The sequence below is a fragment of the Equus asinus genome, chromosome 13 (genome assembly GCF_041296235.1).
Source record: "Equus asinus isolate D_3611 breed Donkey chromosome 13, EquAss-T2T_v2, whole genome shotgun sequence".
Classification (NCBI taxonomy): domain Eukaryota; kingdom Metazoa; phylum Chordata; class Mammalia; order Perissodactyla; family Equidae; genus Equus; species Equus asinus.
In genome coordinates, this window is record NC_091802.1 from 37,945,362 (window position 1) to 37,962,353 (window position 16,992).

General features: G+C 43.5%; 1 protein-coding gene across 1 annotated transcript in view; it reads left to right on the forward strand.

The window, feature by feature from the left end:
* Nucleotides 1-16,992, forward strand: part of SKAP1 (src kinase associated phosphoprotein 1) — a 256,565-nt gene that overhangs the window by 209,648 nt on the left and 29,925 nt on the right. Inside the window, exons 5-9 of the mRNA XM_044744416.2 lie at nt 56-133; nt 996-1,079; nt 3,985-4,109; nt 6,478-6,541; nt 8,692-8,892. Of these exons, the coding sequence (XP_044600351.1) occupies nt 56-133; nt 996-1,079; nt 3,985-4,109; nt 6,478-6,541; nt 8,692-8,892 (552 nt within the window). The remainder of the gene's footprint in view (nt 1-55; nt 134-995; nt 1,080-3,984; nt 4,110-6,477; nt 6,542-8,691; nt 8,893-16,992) is intronic.

The following is a 16,992-nucleotide window of genomic DNA, read 5'->3' on the forward strand; positions in this document are numbered from 1 at the left end:
AATAAATGAAAATCCTGTCAGATTTCAACAAAGCGTTTTGCTGCTTTCCTTTTAGGAATAGAAGACATCACAAGAGGCGCTCAAGAGCTTGATAACGTCATCAAGCAAGGATACTTGGAGAAGAAAAGCAAAGGTACTGATTAGACCCACAGACTTAGAACATTCCAGAAAGGAAAGGGAAATGACGAAAAAGAGGGCTAACATAGTGGGCACCTTCTCAATGCGCAGTTCTATGCTGGGCAGGTGTAAGGCAAAAGGAGGGCAAGGAAAGAAAAGAAGTCTGGTGCAGCGTGTGCGCTGAAGAGAGATCGCCCAAAATCTTCAGCAGACTGTGAGCTCCTCTGGCTAGGGATGGGCTCTGCCCTGCTCACCTGTACCCAACGCTGCTCAATAAGTCTTGCTGAATGAATGAATGATGATCTTCTTGTTCTCGTCTCTCAGGGTGCTCCATAACGAGTGAAACTGTGTTGCCAAGAGTATACTTTTTATATCACATGTGAAGCAGCCCACTTTGGAGTTTCACGGAAGCCCAAATTTTGACCTTTCGCTCATTTGATTAGCGTGGACAGTACTAGGGTCGGAGTTCCAGGTTTAACACTCAACAGGCAAATTGGCTTAGTACAGAGAAAGGCTTTCTCGTGCCCGTGGTCTGGAGCATCATTTTGGTTTGCTAAAGGCAACACATAAAAATATCATGGGGAATTTGAAAAATACAGAATGAGATTAGAACCTGAAAGATAGAAAGGAAGATAGAGAGACAGCTGTGAGGGGTTGGAGGGGGTAAGCCCTGTTTGGAACTCGGACCTATGACTGACTGAGTCCTCTGGCCTCTGCGTCAACATGGGATAACCTGTGGGAGTGCAAGGGAGGGTTTCACAGCCCATTAACCTGGGAAATAAAATAAGAACACGCTGGACTGTGTGTTGTTGGATTTCATGGACTCCTCAGTGATTGTAGTTCCCTGAATTTATGTCCCTAACTGCTGTTCTGTTTAGATCATAGTTTCTTTGGGTCGGAGTGGCAGAAGCGATGGTGTGTTGTCAGCAGAGGCCTCTTCTACTACTATGCTAATGAGAAAAGTAAGTGTCCCTCATTTGCACAGCAGCATCTCACTCCTGGATGCAAGCACTTCGTAAATTCTCAAGTACTTAGATCTCAAGATAGCAGTCTTTAACTAACACCCATATGGAGACATGCTTGGGAAAGAAATAGGCTTGGGTAAATAATACCTTGCCTGTCACCAAAAGCTCCGATGCCAATTTAGAAATTATTTCCCCTTTAAACACTAGGATAGTGTGGTCTGCATATCAAAAGGTTATCTTTTTTCTTTTTCTTTCTTTCTTTTTTTTTTTGCTGAGCAAGATTTGCCCTGAGCTAACATCTGTGCCAATCTTCCTCTATTTTGTATGTGGGTTGCTGCCACAATGTGGCTGCTGACGAGTGCTTTAGGTCCGCCCCTGGGAACTGAACCCAGGCCATTGAAGCACAGTGCACCAAACTTAATCAGTAGGCCATGGGGCCAGTCCCCAAAAGGTTATCTTTTACTATGACTAATAACACAATATTATCAAGGTTAAACACTATGGCATTCTTTTTTTTGTAAAAAAAGACCTCAAACTCTTTATAGGCATTATAATATAGTTAAAATATTGAAAAAAAATTAATTCTGAGAAAGATTTTAACAGCTTACCAATGGCCCAGAAACAGAATCCCTGAGTCCACACTCTCTAAGAGATGCTCCAAACGTTATCCTAATGACTCCTGGGATGTAGTCCAGTGGGCTGTGCTCGAGAGACACCCTTCAGCCAGATGGCAGCAGCAGCAGCAGTGTTGACTCAGGCTGGAGGCAGCTTCTAAATGGGCCACCACTGACTCAATCAAGCACAGCACTCGTGAGCCATCCCTCAAAGACCTCCCGTCCGTGCTTAACACAGTTGCTCAGTTCCCGAGAAGGAATAGAAGATAGAAGCACAAACTGGAGGCAGCTACAAATAAACACAAGCTAAACATTATCATTGTAGGTGAATGCAAGCTTCCAAACAGCGAGCCTCCTACACAGTCGGACTGCCCCAGGGGTAATCCTATGAAGCAAGAGGGAGATAAAGCAAAGCACGAATTCTTGGGGGCTTTCCTTTGCTCTGCTGCCTGGGTACAGAGGCCAGTGATTCAGAGTACATCCTTGTTTTTCCTTTCAGTCATCTTCTGTCTCTCCTCTCTTCCTTCTTTCCCAGACTTATTCCTCTCCCAATGCCTGGATATGCAGTCTAAGGAACAATCAGATATCTGCCCAGTTGCCTGTGGCACTAAGGTAGCAGAAAAAACTGCAACTTTACTAAGTGACTTGGAATCTTTAAGATTTGCCCTTGGGCTTCCAGGCAGTTGTCTCACCCTGCCTCTCTGCCCAGAACATGCGTCACTGCCCTTCATCCTGGGATCACTGTCTGGGATTCCTCAGAGCCTTTCCCAGCCAGGGGTGAAGCGTGAAGCTCTGTTTGGAAATGATAGCCGCACAGCTCAAAAACTGAGTAACAAGTCCCCTGCTCAACCCCCAGCGCACTCTCAAATGCAGCAACCACAATTTCTTCCCAGGTGTTATTGTGTTATTTTCTTTTAAACCTTCAAACTCATTTTAACATTTAGGTCATTGTAAAAATGTTTGTCATTTCTCTTGCATTTAAATAAATGGTTGGCATATCTGGATATAAAACCAGGTATCATGTTCGTTCGTTCAGAATCCTTTAGTCTCAAGGTGAGAGGGGGGAGAGCGGGTGAGGGGGGAGAGCAGCTGAGAGGGGGAGAGAGCAGCTGAGGGGGGAAGAGCAGCTGAGGGGGGAAGAGCAGCTGAGGGAGGGGGGAGCAAGAGCGAGGGACGTGGAGACTTTCATTGACCATTTGGCCGTCAGGCTGAAATAAAATGTGGTGACCAAAGAAACAACAAAACATTTTAGTGGCCAGTTAGAACAAGGAGAGATACATTAACAAAAAAGATTCTGGTGTCAAAAAGCACTGTTGCATGGCTCCCTTCTCACCAGTTACTTCTTATTGTGCCCAAGACATTTTCTTAGTAAATAGAGAGTGTTTGTGTATTTCTTTTAGCTCAACCAGGTAAGGACAGAGTCTTTGTGTTTTCGTTTCTTTTAATATTGTCATCCCACTGCCACCCTTATCATCATCATCATCAAAAAGCATTTATTAAGCAATTCGTTCCACGTGATAACAGGACACAGAGCGTCACCTAGACACTGTGGTTCCACTCTTCTCCGTGTTCTGCCTGAACCACATCATGAGGACGCAGAATCACTGGGAGCCACCCCCTCTTTTCCTGTTTCCAATGTTTTATTTTTAAGAAGAGAGTGACAGGCAGAGTAGGCTCTCCTTTCCTTCACTTAGGTTCCTTTTCCTTTTATCTCCTTCCTCGTCATCTAATCATACTCAACAGTACTCTGCTGCTTCCCAGTGTGACCTCTTGGAAGGGGGATAAAATACTAAGCTTTAATTATTCTCCCTCTGGCATCAATTCCCAGCCCACCTGCGGGCGGGGGAGAGGAGAAGGTCCCAGGAACTCGTGGTGCCCCTGCCCTGCTGTCCCTCCCCTCAACTGTGAGCTCTGCTGGCCCTGATAATAATGTTTCAGTTCTGTAATGGTCTTCAAGAGCCTCACGTTTCCAGCCGCACTCTCCCTGCTGTAATAATTCCTTCTTTCTGTTATTATAGATCTCTTAACATTCTAATAAATTCTCTGTCTCTGTTGTACTCTTTTGGCAAAATAACCTTTCATGTTGCATTTCCCCAGCTTGGCAGTGATACCTGCCTCGCTGTCGCAGTAGCCTCTTCTTAAGCTTCCTTAATAACCTTTCCTTGACTATTGTGGTTCCTCAGGGATGTAACAGCTGTTTCTGTGCTTTCATTTTACATACCAGAGAAGATGCCTTCTCTTGGCAGTTGCATCTCTCTAGGGGTACAGGGAACTTTCCTGTCTTGCAGGCAAGCAGCCCAAAGGGACCTTTCTCATTAAGGGCTACAGTGTGCGGATGGCCCCCTACCTGCGAAAAGATTCCAAGAAGGAATGCTGCTTTGAACTGACCTCCCCGGATAGGCGCAGCTATGAGGTAGGGTGAACCGAGGAGACGCAGTTTCGTTCCATGTTGTGTGTGAGCCGTGATTGCTATGCTGGGTTCCATCCTTTCCTTGTTACCTGCCCATTTCTTACCAAGACCTGTTTTCTTGATGTGTCCTCACTTTTGCTGTGTCGTGCCCTCCCTTCTCCTCTCTGTTGGCACTCTCATCCTAGATACTGTCCTTGCTTGGCTTCCGTCTCTTCATCCCTCCCCTTCCCAGTCTCCTTCCGTAGGTGAGAGTCTTGTTGCAGCACACAACCCACTTCCTTACTCGTAGTCTCTAACTGCATGGCTTTAATTCCCATTCTCTTTATTTTTCAACTGATTATCTTCACTTCCTTCCATGAAACTCAGAAAAAGAAAAATCTGACTGTAGAGTGAAAAATAATTTATGTTCCCATATTCATCTTGCTATCCAGAATAATCTTCTTGTGTGTAGATGCACTGCATATCTCTAGAAGGATTTCTAAGATATTGGTGACAATGATTACTGAGTAGTAGCAGTGATAACTGAGGGACTAGAAGACCTGAGTGGAGGTGAGAAAGACTTATTCTTCACTGTGTTCATTTTTATATATTTCAATATAATATAATAGGTAATGTGTTTATTACCTGTTATAAAATTAATTAAAGTAATAAAAATTTCTGACTATGGGAATATAGTGATTTTCACCAAAAACATATTTTTACACGTGTGTGTATATATATATATATATATATATATATATATATATATATACACATATTTTTTCCTGCTTGTGGGCAATTTTTATCTTATCACAATTTTACTAAAACAATTTAGAAAAACTTTAGCTAACTTATGAAAAAGAGAAAAACCACGCTAAGATTAATAGTAACCACTTCAGTAACGCTTTGACTCTTCAAATTTTTCTCAACACTTTTTTTTTATGTGTCTACCGAATCTTTAACCCTTATTTTGATAAAATGACCTAGGTCTTCTTATGCAATTTTGAATTTTTTTTTTTAAATTGAAACTCAACTTTTCTGTAGAGTCCTTATAGATGTATATAATGCAGATACATGCACTGGGTATATTTCTAAGCTTCTTTTATTATTCAGTTCTAATGGTGCCTCATCCAGATAAAAATTTATATGACAAGTCTAAATCAATTTCCCTAGACATTTTTTATAGAAATGTGTTTTTAAGAAATCAAGAATGACAATGTCTATTAATAAGTATTAAGCAGGAATCTGGGTTTCTTAGACAGCATATATCTTTATCTTACCCTAATGGCCAGATAATAAAAATGTTTTTCAGGAACAGTCATTTCAAGTTGATTCATTTAAAATAAAAAATTACTAAGGCTTGATGCTTGACTGGCCTGTTTTGTGAATCAGAATGTAGAGTTTGTTTACTTCTTCTTTTCTTTGGCCCATTGAATCCAAGTCATTATCATGGTCTGTGGATTCTCCCTCCACAGTGTCCTCTGGATTCTTCCCTTCTGGTTTATTCCCACAGCCATCACAATAGTTAAGTCCCTCTCACTTCACCCAGAGGACTAGTTAAGTAGCCTTCTACTTGGTCTTCTGTCTCCAATTTCTCCCTATTCCAATCCCTCCTGCCCACGATTATTGAAAGAATCTCTCACTCCTTTTGCTGAAATTTACAGTGGCTTCTTATTGCCTACATTTTATGTCTGAACTCCTAGTACTCAGAGCCCTTTCATCAACTCTTCTCTGACCCTCAACTCTCCAGCTTCATCTGCTGTTCTTCTCCAGTCAGGTTGATCTGCCTACCTGCCCCACACACAATGGTCTCCTGCCTAATCTTTTGCACTTGGTTCTCTCTACCTGAAAGGTCCAACTCCCCCCAGCAGTCAGTTTCCAGCAACTCTTTTTTAAAATTCAACCAAACAGCATTACTTCACCGAGCCTCCCTGGCTTACTCTAGGCAACAACAAGTGCTCCCTGTAGTCTCTCAGCATCCACCTGGGATCAAATGCACCTACTTCCTAGTGTTCCCGTTTCCGGTGTGTATGTTGTCTCTCTAGCTGACACATTGTTGCTTGAAGTTGAGAATTTTGGTTTGCTTTTTTTTTTTTCTGTTAAATATTTCTCAAATAAATGCCCAATGAATGAGTGGATAATCTAATGGATGAATTCACATGAATATGAATTCTGGACTCAAATAGCTGTCCACATTGGGTATGCCAAATTGCTGAAGGCAAAAATCACTTCGACTGAGATTTTGGTCTTTTTTCTAAACATTAATCAAGCAGAGAATGCCAAACTTTCAACTTGATTCTGAAACTCGACTTGCAAGTTCCTTCACGGAACTTGTAAGGATTCATGGAAATTTTAGTGAAGGTGATAAATTAATTCACTGATTTTTCTCTAGTTTACAGCTACTAATCCAGCTGAAGCCAGAGACTGGGTGGATCAAATAAATTTCTTGTTAAAGGGTAAGTGTCGTCATTACAGAAACAATGCTTGAGTGGATTTACAGTTGAAGTTATATTGCGTAAAAATAATCCACAGGCTTCAGTATGTATTTTTTCTTCCCATTCTCCCTTTTACCCTCCCTGTCACATCCTTTGTATTCTAACAACAACTAGTACCACATATGAATCAGAAGGTAAAGAAACTGTCAACCTGGAGATGACCTCTAATAACATTCTAGCTCATCCACCTACATACAGGCAAGTCTGTAACGTTCATAATCACTAGAAAAGGAGATTCTGAAAACCAGCTCAGCTCAATCCAGTATCTCCTAAGCGCTTATATTCTGGAAAGGAAATTCATGATGTCAAATTTGATGTCATCTAGATGTGATTTAGGTTCAAAATCCTCTTGTTCTAGCCTTAGGAGGAAGTAGAAATCTAAACCCATCTAGGTGGCCTTCAAGAACATTAGACATTAAAAACAAATTGCTATTTCCCAAGCCACAGTAAAATGCTCCTTGCTTTGGGATGGGAAGAGTCCTGCCTGAAGATGTTCAATGACTGCTCTTAGAGTACCCTCTGCTGGCCAGCCTGCAGGCACAGCAGTGACAGTGGTCCAGGAAGCCTTGTCTGGGAGTGGCCTGGCAGGTAGAAGTAGACAACCTGAGTCTGTCGCTTGGCGTCACTACGCCTCAGGATGGCATACATCATGGCGGGACCCTGCCTCTGCAGAAAGGCACAGACACCAACTTTGTCCTTGGCCCCAGACCTAGGGAGAAGCACATCAACGTAACAACACCAAGCCTTTTCATCTCCGTTTTTTATTCTGCTATAAGATTTTATTGTGGATAAAAAGAAGGAAGCACCGGAGCTTTAATTACAAGAATTGCCTATTTCACTCTGTTTATGCCTTTGCTATCACAAAAACAAACTATTGCATCTTCCGAGAGCATCACGTATAATAGACTGGAACTAGGCAAACATGAACATTGATGGCGAGACTACAGGGTACACTCTCATCTAGGTGCCTTGGATTTATGCGTGTAATATACCCCTAAGTGTGTAAACCTCAATAAAACTCAAAGCAGCTTTATTGAGCTGTACCCTGTGGTACTTTCAGAATCCCACATTGAAGAAATTATTCATTCCATTTTATTTTAAAACAAACAAAATAATAACATACGGTTTAAGCCACAAATGTGTCTTTGATCCCTTCCTCATATGAGGTGGCACCAGAATTCAGATGAAAATTGTTGCAAAATCTTTATTAAAAGCCTAATCAAGCCAAACAGTTTTATTGTGTTTTGAAATGAGCGTTGGATGTCTCTCCACCCTCTGCTTCCCCAGAGTACCCTGGCTGCACTCCCCAGCCTGCAGAGGCCCCTCAGCAGGGTTGCAGGGAGCGTTCTGTACTGCACGTCGGAGAATGAACCTTCCCGGTGTCCCATTAAAATAAAAAACCAATCTCCCTCCCCTGCCCTTACTCCCCAGCCTGTCACAGCTCAACATCCTCAGAGCAGTGACCCACTTTAAGGTCAGCCAGACTGCACAGTTGCAAAAGGACCTGGTAACCACCTCGCTCAGCCACTCCATTTGGTCTTGTATTACTCTTATATTCTTCCATATCCTGCTTCCTTCCTCTTCCACTTTTTCTCATTCTTCTCTTTACAAACAAACTTGTCTGAAATTCTGCAGTGAGTTCACGGGGCAGACGAGCTTCTGACAGCTCACATACCCTCTGGAAGCCGCCACAGTTCCCACGGCCCTGTGCGCCCTGGAGAACCACAGGCCATCACTCACCCTTCCAGTTTTCCACGTGACGAGCAGTGCGTGGCACGCTGGCCTTTCCTCTTCTGCCCTGTTTTCTTCGCCTCGCCTTGTGTGCTCATTCACACACCCGTGCTTTTCAGGCTGCGTCATCCTGATCAAGTTTTATTGCAAGGAAGGATTTATGTTGATGGTTTAAACCTGACGCAGTGCTAGTCTGCCCTTTTCCGTAGATTTCCTGCCGCCAAGGCCCACGTTAGAAATAACAGCACTTAACCTAGTGTTTCATTTTCTTTTGACATGTCTTATTCTCATCCCTCCTCCTCCTTCTCCCTCTTTCCTTCCCTCACCTATTCTTTTCTTTTTCTCCCTATCTTGATTCATTCTCATCTCTCCTCTGGCAGATCTGAGCTCATTAACCATTCCATATGAAGAGGACGACGAGGAGGAGGAAGAAGAAGAAGAAGAGACCTATGATGATATTGATGGTTTGGACTCCCCAAATTCTGGTTCCCAAAGCAGACGCATTAACTTGCCTTTGAGTATGGGGCTAAAAGAGCCCACTGAGGAGAAGGAAGACGATGATATTTACGAAATCTTACCAGGTAAGACTTTCATCTTCTAATGATCTTCCTCTGGTTCAGAAACTCTTGACCTTGTAGAAGAACATAAGTTTGAAACTCCAGAGGCAGCCCAGTCTCTGAAGGAGGAAATGTAAGGCAGCTTCGGTGGAGCATCCATGATTCCCAGTGGAGAAGCCGTCTCTCGCTCTGGGAGCAGGACGAGTCCCTCAGGGAGTGTCTTCTCATCTGTGCCATGTGAAGTAATTTATTACACATGTCGACAAGGTTAAAAAGTCAAAACCATGACTTTTGATGTATCTCCTAAGCGCTTTCATTGGTTTACTGTGAGTTTTAGGATGAGTCATCAAAACTCTGGTTTCAACTTCTTTTCTCTGCAATTGTGAGAATAATAGAAAGTGACACCAAAATGATGAAGGATATCAAAAGTCTGAAGGAGTATAGATCAATGCTGAGAAACCTTTTCAGTACCCCAGTAAAGCCCTGATAGAGCACAACTCGTTGTTACCTAGTTCAGATATACCACGAGTCAAATTGCGTCTCTTCCAATAAGCCTAACGTGGTTGCTCTGCCCACTATTCCAGCAGGTCTACTGGACATATTTTTTTCTTCCCAAAGCATAACAACTGGCATCTCAAAAAATGTATAGTCATCGCTGCTTCCACATAGCTACCTCTGCGGGGATCACAGCAGCTGGTGAATAGTGCAGAGCACAGTGGGGGTCAGACTGTGGAAAACTGAAGCCGGAGCCTTATTTTAATTGTGAGGTAGTTAGACCACAGGAACGCTGAATCTTCAAGTCCATTCAGAAAGATCGCTCCTGTGGAAATTTGCCAGGAGTTCAGTGCTCTGCTGAGAAATTCAAGTTAAGCCTAAATTTATTGCAATTTAAACCTCAATCCCTGATGAACTTAGGAACTCAGGTCATCCTAACAGTCGGGCCCCTGAAGGCAGGACTGGTTCCTAAAAAGCATCAGTAAGCGACTTGCATTTCAAGACTTCCTAAGAAGAAGGTCCAACCCTGTCAACACTGCATTCCTCTCTTCCCTGGGGAAGAAGCCACGTCATTGCTTCCTGAGTCGAGGAGCAGGCTGTGGCTACACGTGTCCTCCTTGCTGGGACCTCACCCACCCCACCAAAGAGAGCCTGCTTCTTCTCCTAGCTCTTCCAGCCTCTGCCAGTCCCGACTTCCTCAGCCTTTTTGTTGTGGTTTATTATGCAAATGATATCTTGGTTGAGGTCGAGCCATTTCTTGTGTCTGAAGTTAAAAAAAAAAAAATGATAATTTCCTCAGCAAGTCATCGTCGTTAATGAAGTTTTACAAAAACAGATACAACCAAAGGAAAATAAAATTTCACAGGTGATAAATTTTTCCAATTTCCCTGGCAGAATTCGATAGGATTGTTAAATTAAGAGTGAAGGTGTCTGTTAGAAAGCAACGAGCAGTGATGGGTAATTTTATAGAGTGGAAAATTGAATCAAATTGCTACATTAAAACACAGCTCCTCTGAGAATCTCCCCTTTCACAGTCTGCTCCATTGCAACAGCAGGGTGCAGAAACGGATCTAATTCACAACACTCCCTAAAAGGAGATGCTCTCCCCAACTTGGCCAGAATCTGCCTAGTGAGCTCGCGTTCCGCTCACTCCTGCCCAGGCTTGGGGAAATATCCGGGTTACACTCCACCTTGGGTTACAGCTGTGGAAGAATGCTCTGGGAACACCTCACTGAACCACTCAGCCTTCTGGGAAGCAAAGAGGGACCTTTGTTGTGCTGCATGTTTAGTTCTCAAAGGAGCCAGGGAGGAGGGGGCTGATGCTCAGAGAAGCAGAGCAAAAGACAGCAAAGGGAAAGAGGCCTCCGAAAATAAGATGAGTTTGGGACCATCACCTTACCCAGGTGCATCACTGAATGTATGATTGGCTTCTTAACAACCATCCTTCCCCGGCCTTCTTAACTCCTACCCTCGGTCATTGCAGCACTGCCCAGGGCATCAGGACATTCCTCCAAAATGCATGCCAGTTTGGATGTTGGAGTGGACTCCAAGGGCATGGAGACTGGTCTGCTTTCTCAAGGAAAGCCACTTACCCTATGCCCACAGCAACCCTCTCTCTCAAGTGTGAAAGGCCACACTGTAGCTGAGCCAGGCTCTCTTCCTGGAGGTTAGGGAAATGGCAACTAACTTGCTTATAAGTTTCCAAAGGACGATGTTGTACCCAACCCACAGATTCTGTCCCAAAAGCTCTATCCATCATAGTTTTTAAAAGTGGGATATATTGGCATATAATTATGGTATGAATATGTTGGCCATAAGTCTCCACCACCCAGCTTCCCATCTACACCACTCAGCTTATTGCTTCTGATATTACTGTTAGTTTTGCTTGCGCCACGCTGGCAGTCCTGGGGAGTTGAGAGGGAATGTGAGGGCGCCTAACATTGTGGCCCTTCTCCTGGCATCTCACAAGACCACCTGCCGAGCAGCAACACGTGAGAGACAGCATGGTGTATCACAGGCAAAAGTGCCGCCTCTAAGTCAGGATGGACCTGCTCTGCCACCTGCTAGCTGTGAGACCTTGGGCAAGTTATTTGCCCTCTCTCCGTCTGATTTTTCCCACCTGTAAAATGGGGATAACAGTAGTAGCTATCATAGAGGGACGCCATGAGAAGTCCAGAACTGCTGTGTGAAAGCACTTAGAACAGAGCCCTGGCATGCAGTGAGCACTCAATAAATGCTGGCTGTTATTAATTTGGCAGCGTTTAAATAGGAAGTTTTACCTCCTTGAAGAATTGAGGGATGGCTAGTTCCACAACTCCACCAACCGGACCTGACACAGTCCAGTTGGACATTTTCAGGTCTGTGTACGAAGCAGGTGAAACTGAAAATCCCAAGCAGATGGAACGCGGAACGCACCTTCTGCTCAGGCCTGCTTTTACGGCGAGGACAGGTGCTGGGTGGAGGGACGGCCAACAGGAATGTTGGCTTGTGCGAACGCTGCATACCCATCAAAAGTCGATGACTTGGGCCTCTAACATTTGCTTCATTATAACAGGTAAATGTGCTTTGTGGAGAATATTTAGCACTGACAGTTCTGCTAATCCTTCCTCTCTGGGTTGGGGCCTATGCAAGCCTCATTGTCTAGGGGGAAGGCCGTGTAAGTGAGACCTCCCTTCCAGAATATAATTTCAATGGGCTTCCTAGGAGAGAGAAAAGTGCCTGTAACACATACCAAGTCAATGCAAAAATGTTTTTTCCTAATCAAAATAATGTATGGGTCATCAAATTAAATGCACTACATCACATTAATCATGGGACAATTAGCATTTGCTACGTGGCCAGCACTCTCCTTCCCATGAGGGAAAACCAGAGCACTCGAGGTTTTCAGCCAAGACCACAAAAATGTTAGTCCTGGATAATATGGTTTCAAGGTTGGTATCCAGTGGGATTTCTGAACATCCGTGTTGAGCATATGGGGGCCCTTGATTTTTAAGATCTCGTTTGCAGTAGATTAAACTGTAGGGAACCACTGCAAAGATTCTCAAGCAATATGTGGGAAATGGGAGGCTTTTCTGAGCCTTCTCTCACCCCTCCCCGAAATTATTTTACAGGCTAGCACAGGCCCAGTTTCAAGATAGGATTCCATAAAAGGACAACTTTTATCAGGTTTTTCTTTGTCTGGGGCCTCAAGGCTGGAATCCAGCAAGGCGCCTGAGCCCATTGGAGAGCTGTAACTGGGGCCTTGCAGCAGCTGCAGTGGCAACAGAATCCGGCTGTGTTCTCCAGAGAGACTTCGGGAGAGCAAATGGAAGCAGAGATGAAGAGCCGTCCCTGGGACTTTCTGTGCACATTCCAATGCTGCCCACACTGCCCCGGAGAGTTATCACAGACCCAGAAACCAGATGCTGTATGATAAAGCATATAACTGGCTTTCATTTTTTAATTTGAGTCAAATGGAAGCAAGCATTCTGTGGAATTATTTTTTCCCCCGTAGTTGTCCAGACCCACAGGAATGGGGCACGGTGATAGTAGGAGGTCTAGTGAAAGAAAAAAAGCAGACACCAGAGATACAAAGTTTATGAAGAAAGTGATTTCCAATTTCATAGAAAAGCAACACTCCATGGGGGGAGCATCAAGGAAGAGTCATCCTCAGGCCCCCTGTGAGCTTCCTGCGCCTTTCTCACTCACTCCGGGCACTCTGCGCCCGAACTTCACGGTGCTGTTTGGCCAGCACCAAAACCCGCGGTCAGGCTGTTTCTGTACCTAGAATATCCTCCCAATCCCGGCCTATGAATCCCTCCATGTTCCTCTCACAGTGTCTCCCCAGTGACGCCCTCCCCGATACTCAACCTGAGCTGAGCTCTGTTTTAGCCCTCGCCGCGGTGGTTGGGATTCAGGTCTCTCTCCCCCGGTTAGTAGGTGCTCAATTATTATTTGTGAAATTAAATTCAGTGCATTCCAAGTGTTGCAATCAGCACAAATTGAATTTAATATCTTGTACATCCAGACCATACCACGGAGAGAGGATGCACATATTTTGAGGTCACAGTTGAGATTACCAACTATACAACAGAGAATTAAATGTGTTCTTAGCATCTTGCTCATATTTTCCATGTTGTCCGAGGAGGTGCTGTGGCATCCACGGATTTATAACATACCTGTGTGTGCCATGGCATGGTTTCTGTTTCCACTTTTCTGCACATTCCCTTTGCACTTCGACTCTATCTATATTTCTGTTGCATCTGTCACCAGAGCACCTTGACATCTGGTTGCATGTGGATACATTTGGCATTTTTTAAGCTTCTGTCTCTTTGCTTTGTTTAGGGGAAGTGATTTCCCTCTTTCTAATCTTGTCATTTTTTTAATGTTATTCTCAGTGTCGGAGCGGCACTTCAGAAAAGAGCCAGGTGCCATGGGAAGCTGGCTCTTCTCTGTGCCTCTGAGGTGGAGTCAGTGTCCTGTTCCTTTCAGCCTCTCATTAGTGTCCCTGACATTGTGCCAAGAGTGTTGATTGAAATCAACTCTCTGGGTACTGGTGCTCATTTGTGATGCCCCGTGGTTCTCTTCCATGTTCGCACAGTTAACCGAATCTTCCTCAACTGTTTTCCCAATTGAGATGAGATATTTGGGAATCAAGTAGAGCATTTAATGTAATAAGTGGACAGTAATCTTTAGAGGTTAATTTGTTTAGAACCTATGTAAGGTTGGGGTCCCATATGCCCTGTTAGGAGCAAGAACCATTATAATCTATTACTGTTTAAAGTTGAGCTGGCACATAAATTTTAATTCCCTCTTAAATGAAGATGTATTTCAGTAGATGTAATGCTAAAATACCTAATAATATTCTTATAAAGAAGTTCAACAAGCTCTTTAACCTAGAAAATATATATATTTTTCAAAATAACCTCTTTAAAATTAAAGCCCCACCTTACAGATGAAAAAATAGAAATTTGACTTTTTAATCCACTCACTTTTGTGACCAAAGAGACTTTTTTTCTGTTGCTGTATAATCGGGTTTCTTGACTTTAGAGGTTGAAAGATTCCATTTGATTTCATTGAAGAATCTGAGATAAAGTGTACGCCTCTCTGTACCGTGCCTTCTAAAGCTGGGAGGGTGCTGAGAGGCGTGCCTTTCATAATGAGCTGTGGAGGGCGCTTTCCCTCACTATGCGATGGTCCCCATACCGTACCTACTCTTTCAGCAGCCGCAGAGGCACAGCACCCAGCCCCTCACATCAATGCCTAGGCTTCCTGACTCAAGCCCACTTTCAGCCACCCGGGAAGGACAACGTTAGATAGAACAGATGTGGGGACTGTAGCTTCCCCGTTCACATCCATCACTGCAGAGCTTCGTAATCGTGGTGAATGATATATGAGATCTATGGCCAGCGTTCTTCTTTCTTTCTAGGTGACTCCACAGACGCAGTGGAAACCAGAGTATCTGGTCTGGAATTGAACTGCATAGAACAGATTTTTATTTTTTCCATTTTTGTATCATGACTAGATTAAGTGCTGTTGCCTGAAAGGATAAAGGAATCAAGTTTTAGTTTTCATTTTTATCATTGCAAATACATTTACATTCTTCTATTTTACAAATGCAAAGAGCAGGCAAGCCACTTTCAATAATTTATTTTAAAATCAATGCTAATGAGGTTATGTCTCGTCAGTGGCCGAGTTTTACAATAAAGTCTGATTTATTTAGAAAAGATCTTTGGTGTAGCTTCCCATCTAATGGTGGTGGGAAGGAGGTGGAGTAGCAGGCACAGTGACCCTCCAACTTCGGATCCAATTTGTAATTCACAGTGGAGATCTGACCCAATTTACATTGATTAGAATTGGGAGGAAGAGACATCTGTGCACAGACAGCAGAGGTGGAATAAACCCTCTCTGCAAAAGCGCCTAAGCACAGCCACTTATTGGTCTCCGTGATTGAGTTGTTTGATATCAGCAAAAGAGCTGCTCTCTGTCCAAATTATTGGGTATCTGTAAAAGGGAGGACGTCCCAACTCTTCTTTTAATGTTTTCACTCCTGTGAAATTGGTCCCACGTCCAAACGGAAAAGCATCATAGCAGAGGAAGGAAGGAAGTGGGCAAGTAATCAGATGTGCAAAGAATGGTGTTTAATGTGGTTTATTTCAGCGTGATCTATTTCCGGTATTTGATTTCACTCCTCCATTATCTCACCTCTTTATTCCTCACGGTGAGGTCAGGGGAACACTACAGGTGGTGAGTAGGAGATGCCCTGCTGCTGGGTCATACCTGGAGATAAGAGGAGTTGAGTCCTTTTCCCAAAGAATATTTATGTGTACATATGTCTTTAATCTTGGTAACATGTGACTTATTTCCCCAGAGTGTTAATCTCTTAATTTTTATTTTTGCAGGGGAACTGTATCATTTTATATGTGAAATAGATTACTTCTTTAATATTCTAGTGTTCTAAACATATTTTTATGCTGTTTCTTTTTACTTATGAGCTTAGAGTTTACTTTCCCCAGCCTGACATACCAGAATTCATATTGCCCTATAAATCTTATATTTTAAAAAAAAAAAAAGGGAGGGAGGGACTGTCCCCAGGCCATCTCCACAGAAGTTCCATTTAGTGGCATAACTACGGGGAAGCAAGACAGGTAAGTGTGCTGAGACCCGGAAAGAGAAAGTAAATACGGCCAGAAGAAACTGAGTATTCAGCCCTCAGAATGTTGCTTATTATGCCCGGTTCACTGTGTGTATATGAGAAAGAGACAGCGGGTAGAGGGTGGCAGTGATAAAAAGAAAAATAGCAAGTGTATTTTTGCTCATTTTACCCCATGTATAAAATAGCTAAATATGATTCTAGCACTCACGCTTTCTTGACAAAGGCCCAATTCCCATGCCATCAGGTAGTATGAAGTCTGAGCTAAAACAGGTTAAACTTAGGCCAATCATGTTGTGACTTTGGCCATATAAACACTTGACTGGAGTTAGACAATAGCGTTGACTTAGAACCCACTGTGTACCTGTAGCAGTTCATTAACAGACCATTCCCACTGCCCGCAGGCGCTTACACTCTAATGAACAAGGCAGGCTGAAAAACAACAGTAAAAAGGTAACTGCAAGCCCCAAGTACTAGGGATATAAAATTGTGTACATGACCGGCTTCTGCTACGGCTGAACAAAGCTTGATACACTGAGGATTACTGAATCACAGAGGGTTTGAACGCATGCTGAGCTTCACACACACACACACCCCCCTAACTCTGGATGCTTACATGGAGATAATACATTTTGAAAAGAATTCTAGAAGAAGAGGAGAAGTAGAGTTTGAGGAAAGGGATTAGGATTCTAGTGATAGGCGCCTAGATAACTCAATGGATTGGAAGCTTCTGAGGGCAGGGACCCTGCCAGTGTTGTCCATTGCCATGCCTCGTTCCTAGAACAGCACCTTGCATATAGTGAGCACTTAAAAATGTGTGTGAACGAATGAACTGGGAGGGAAGGAAGAGGGGCCAGTTTGAAGGTGAGAGATGATTTGGAAGAAAAAAAAAAAGAACACGGTGATTATTGCCTGAAAGAAGAAAACGTGGTGAGCTCATACTATATATATAGTACAGAGAACATAGGGCTATCGACCACTAATTGCTAATGCTGATC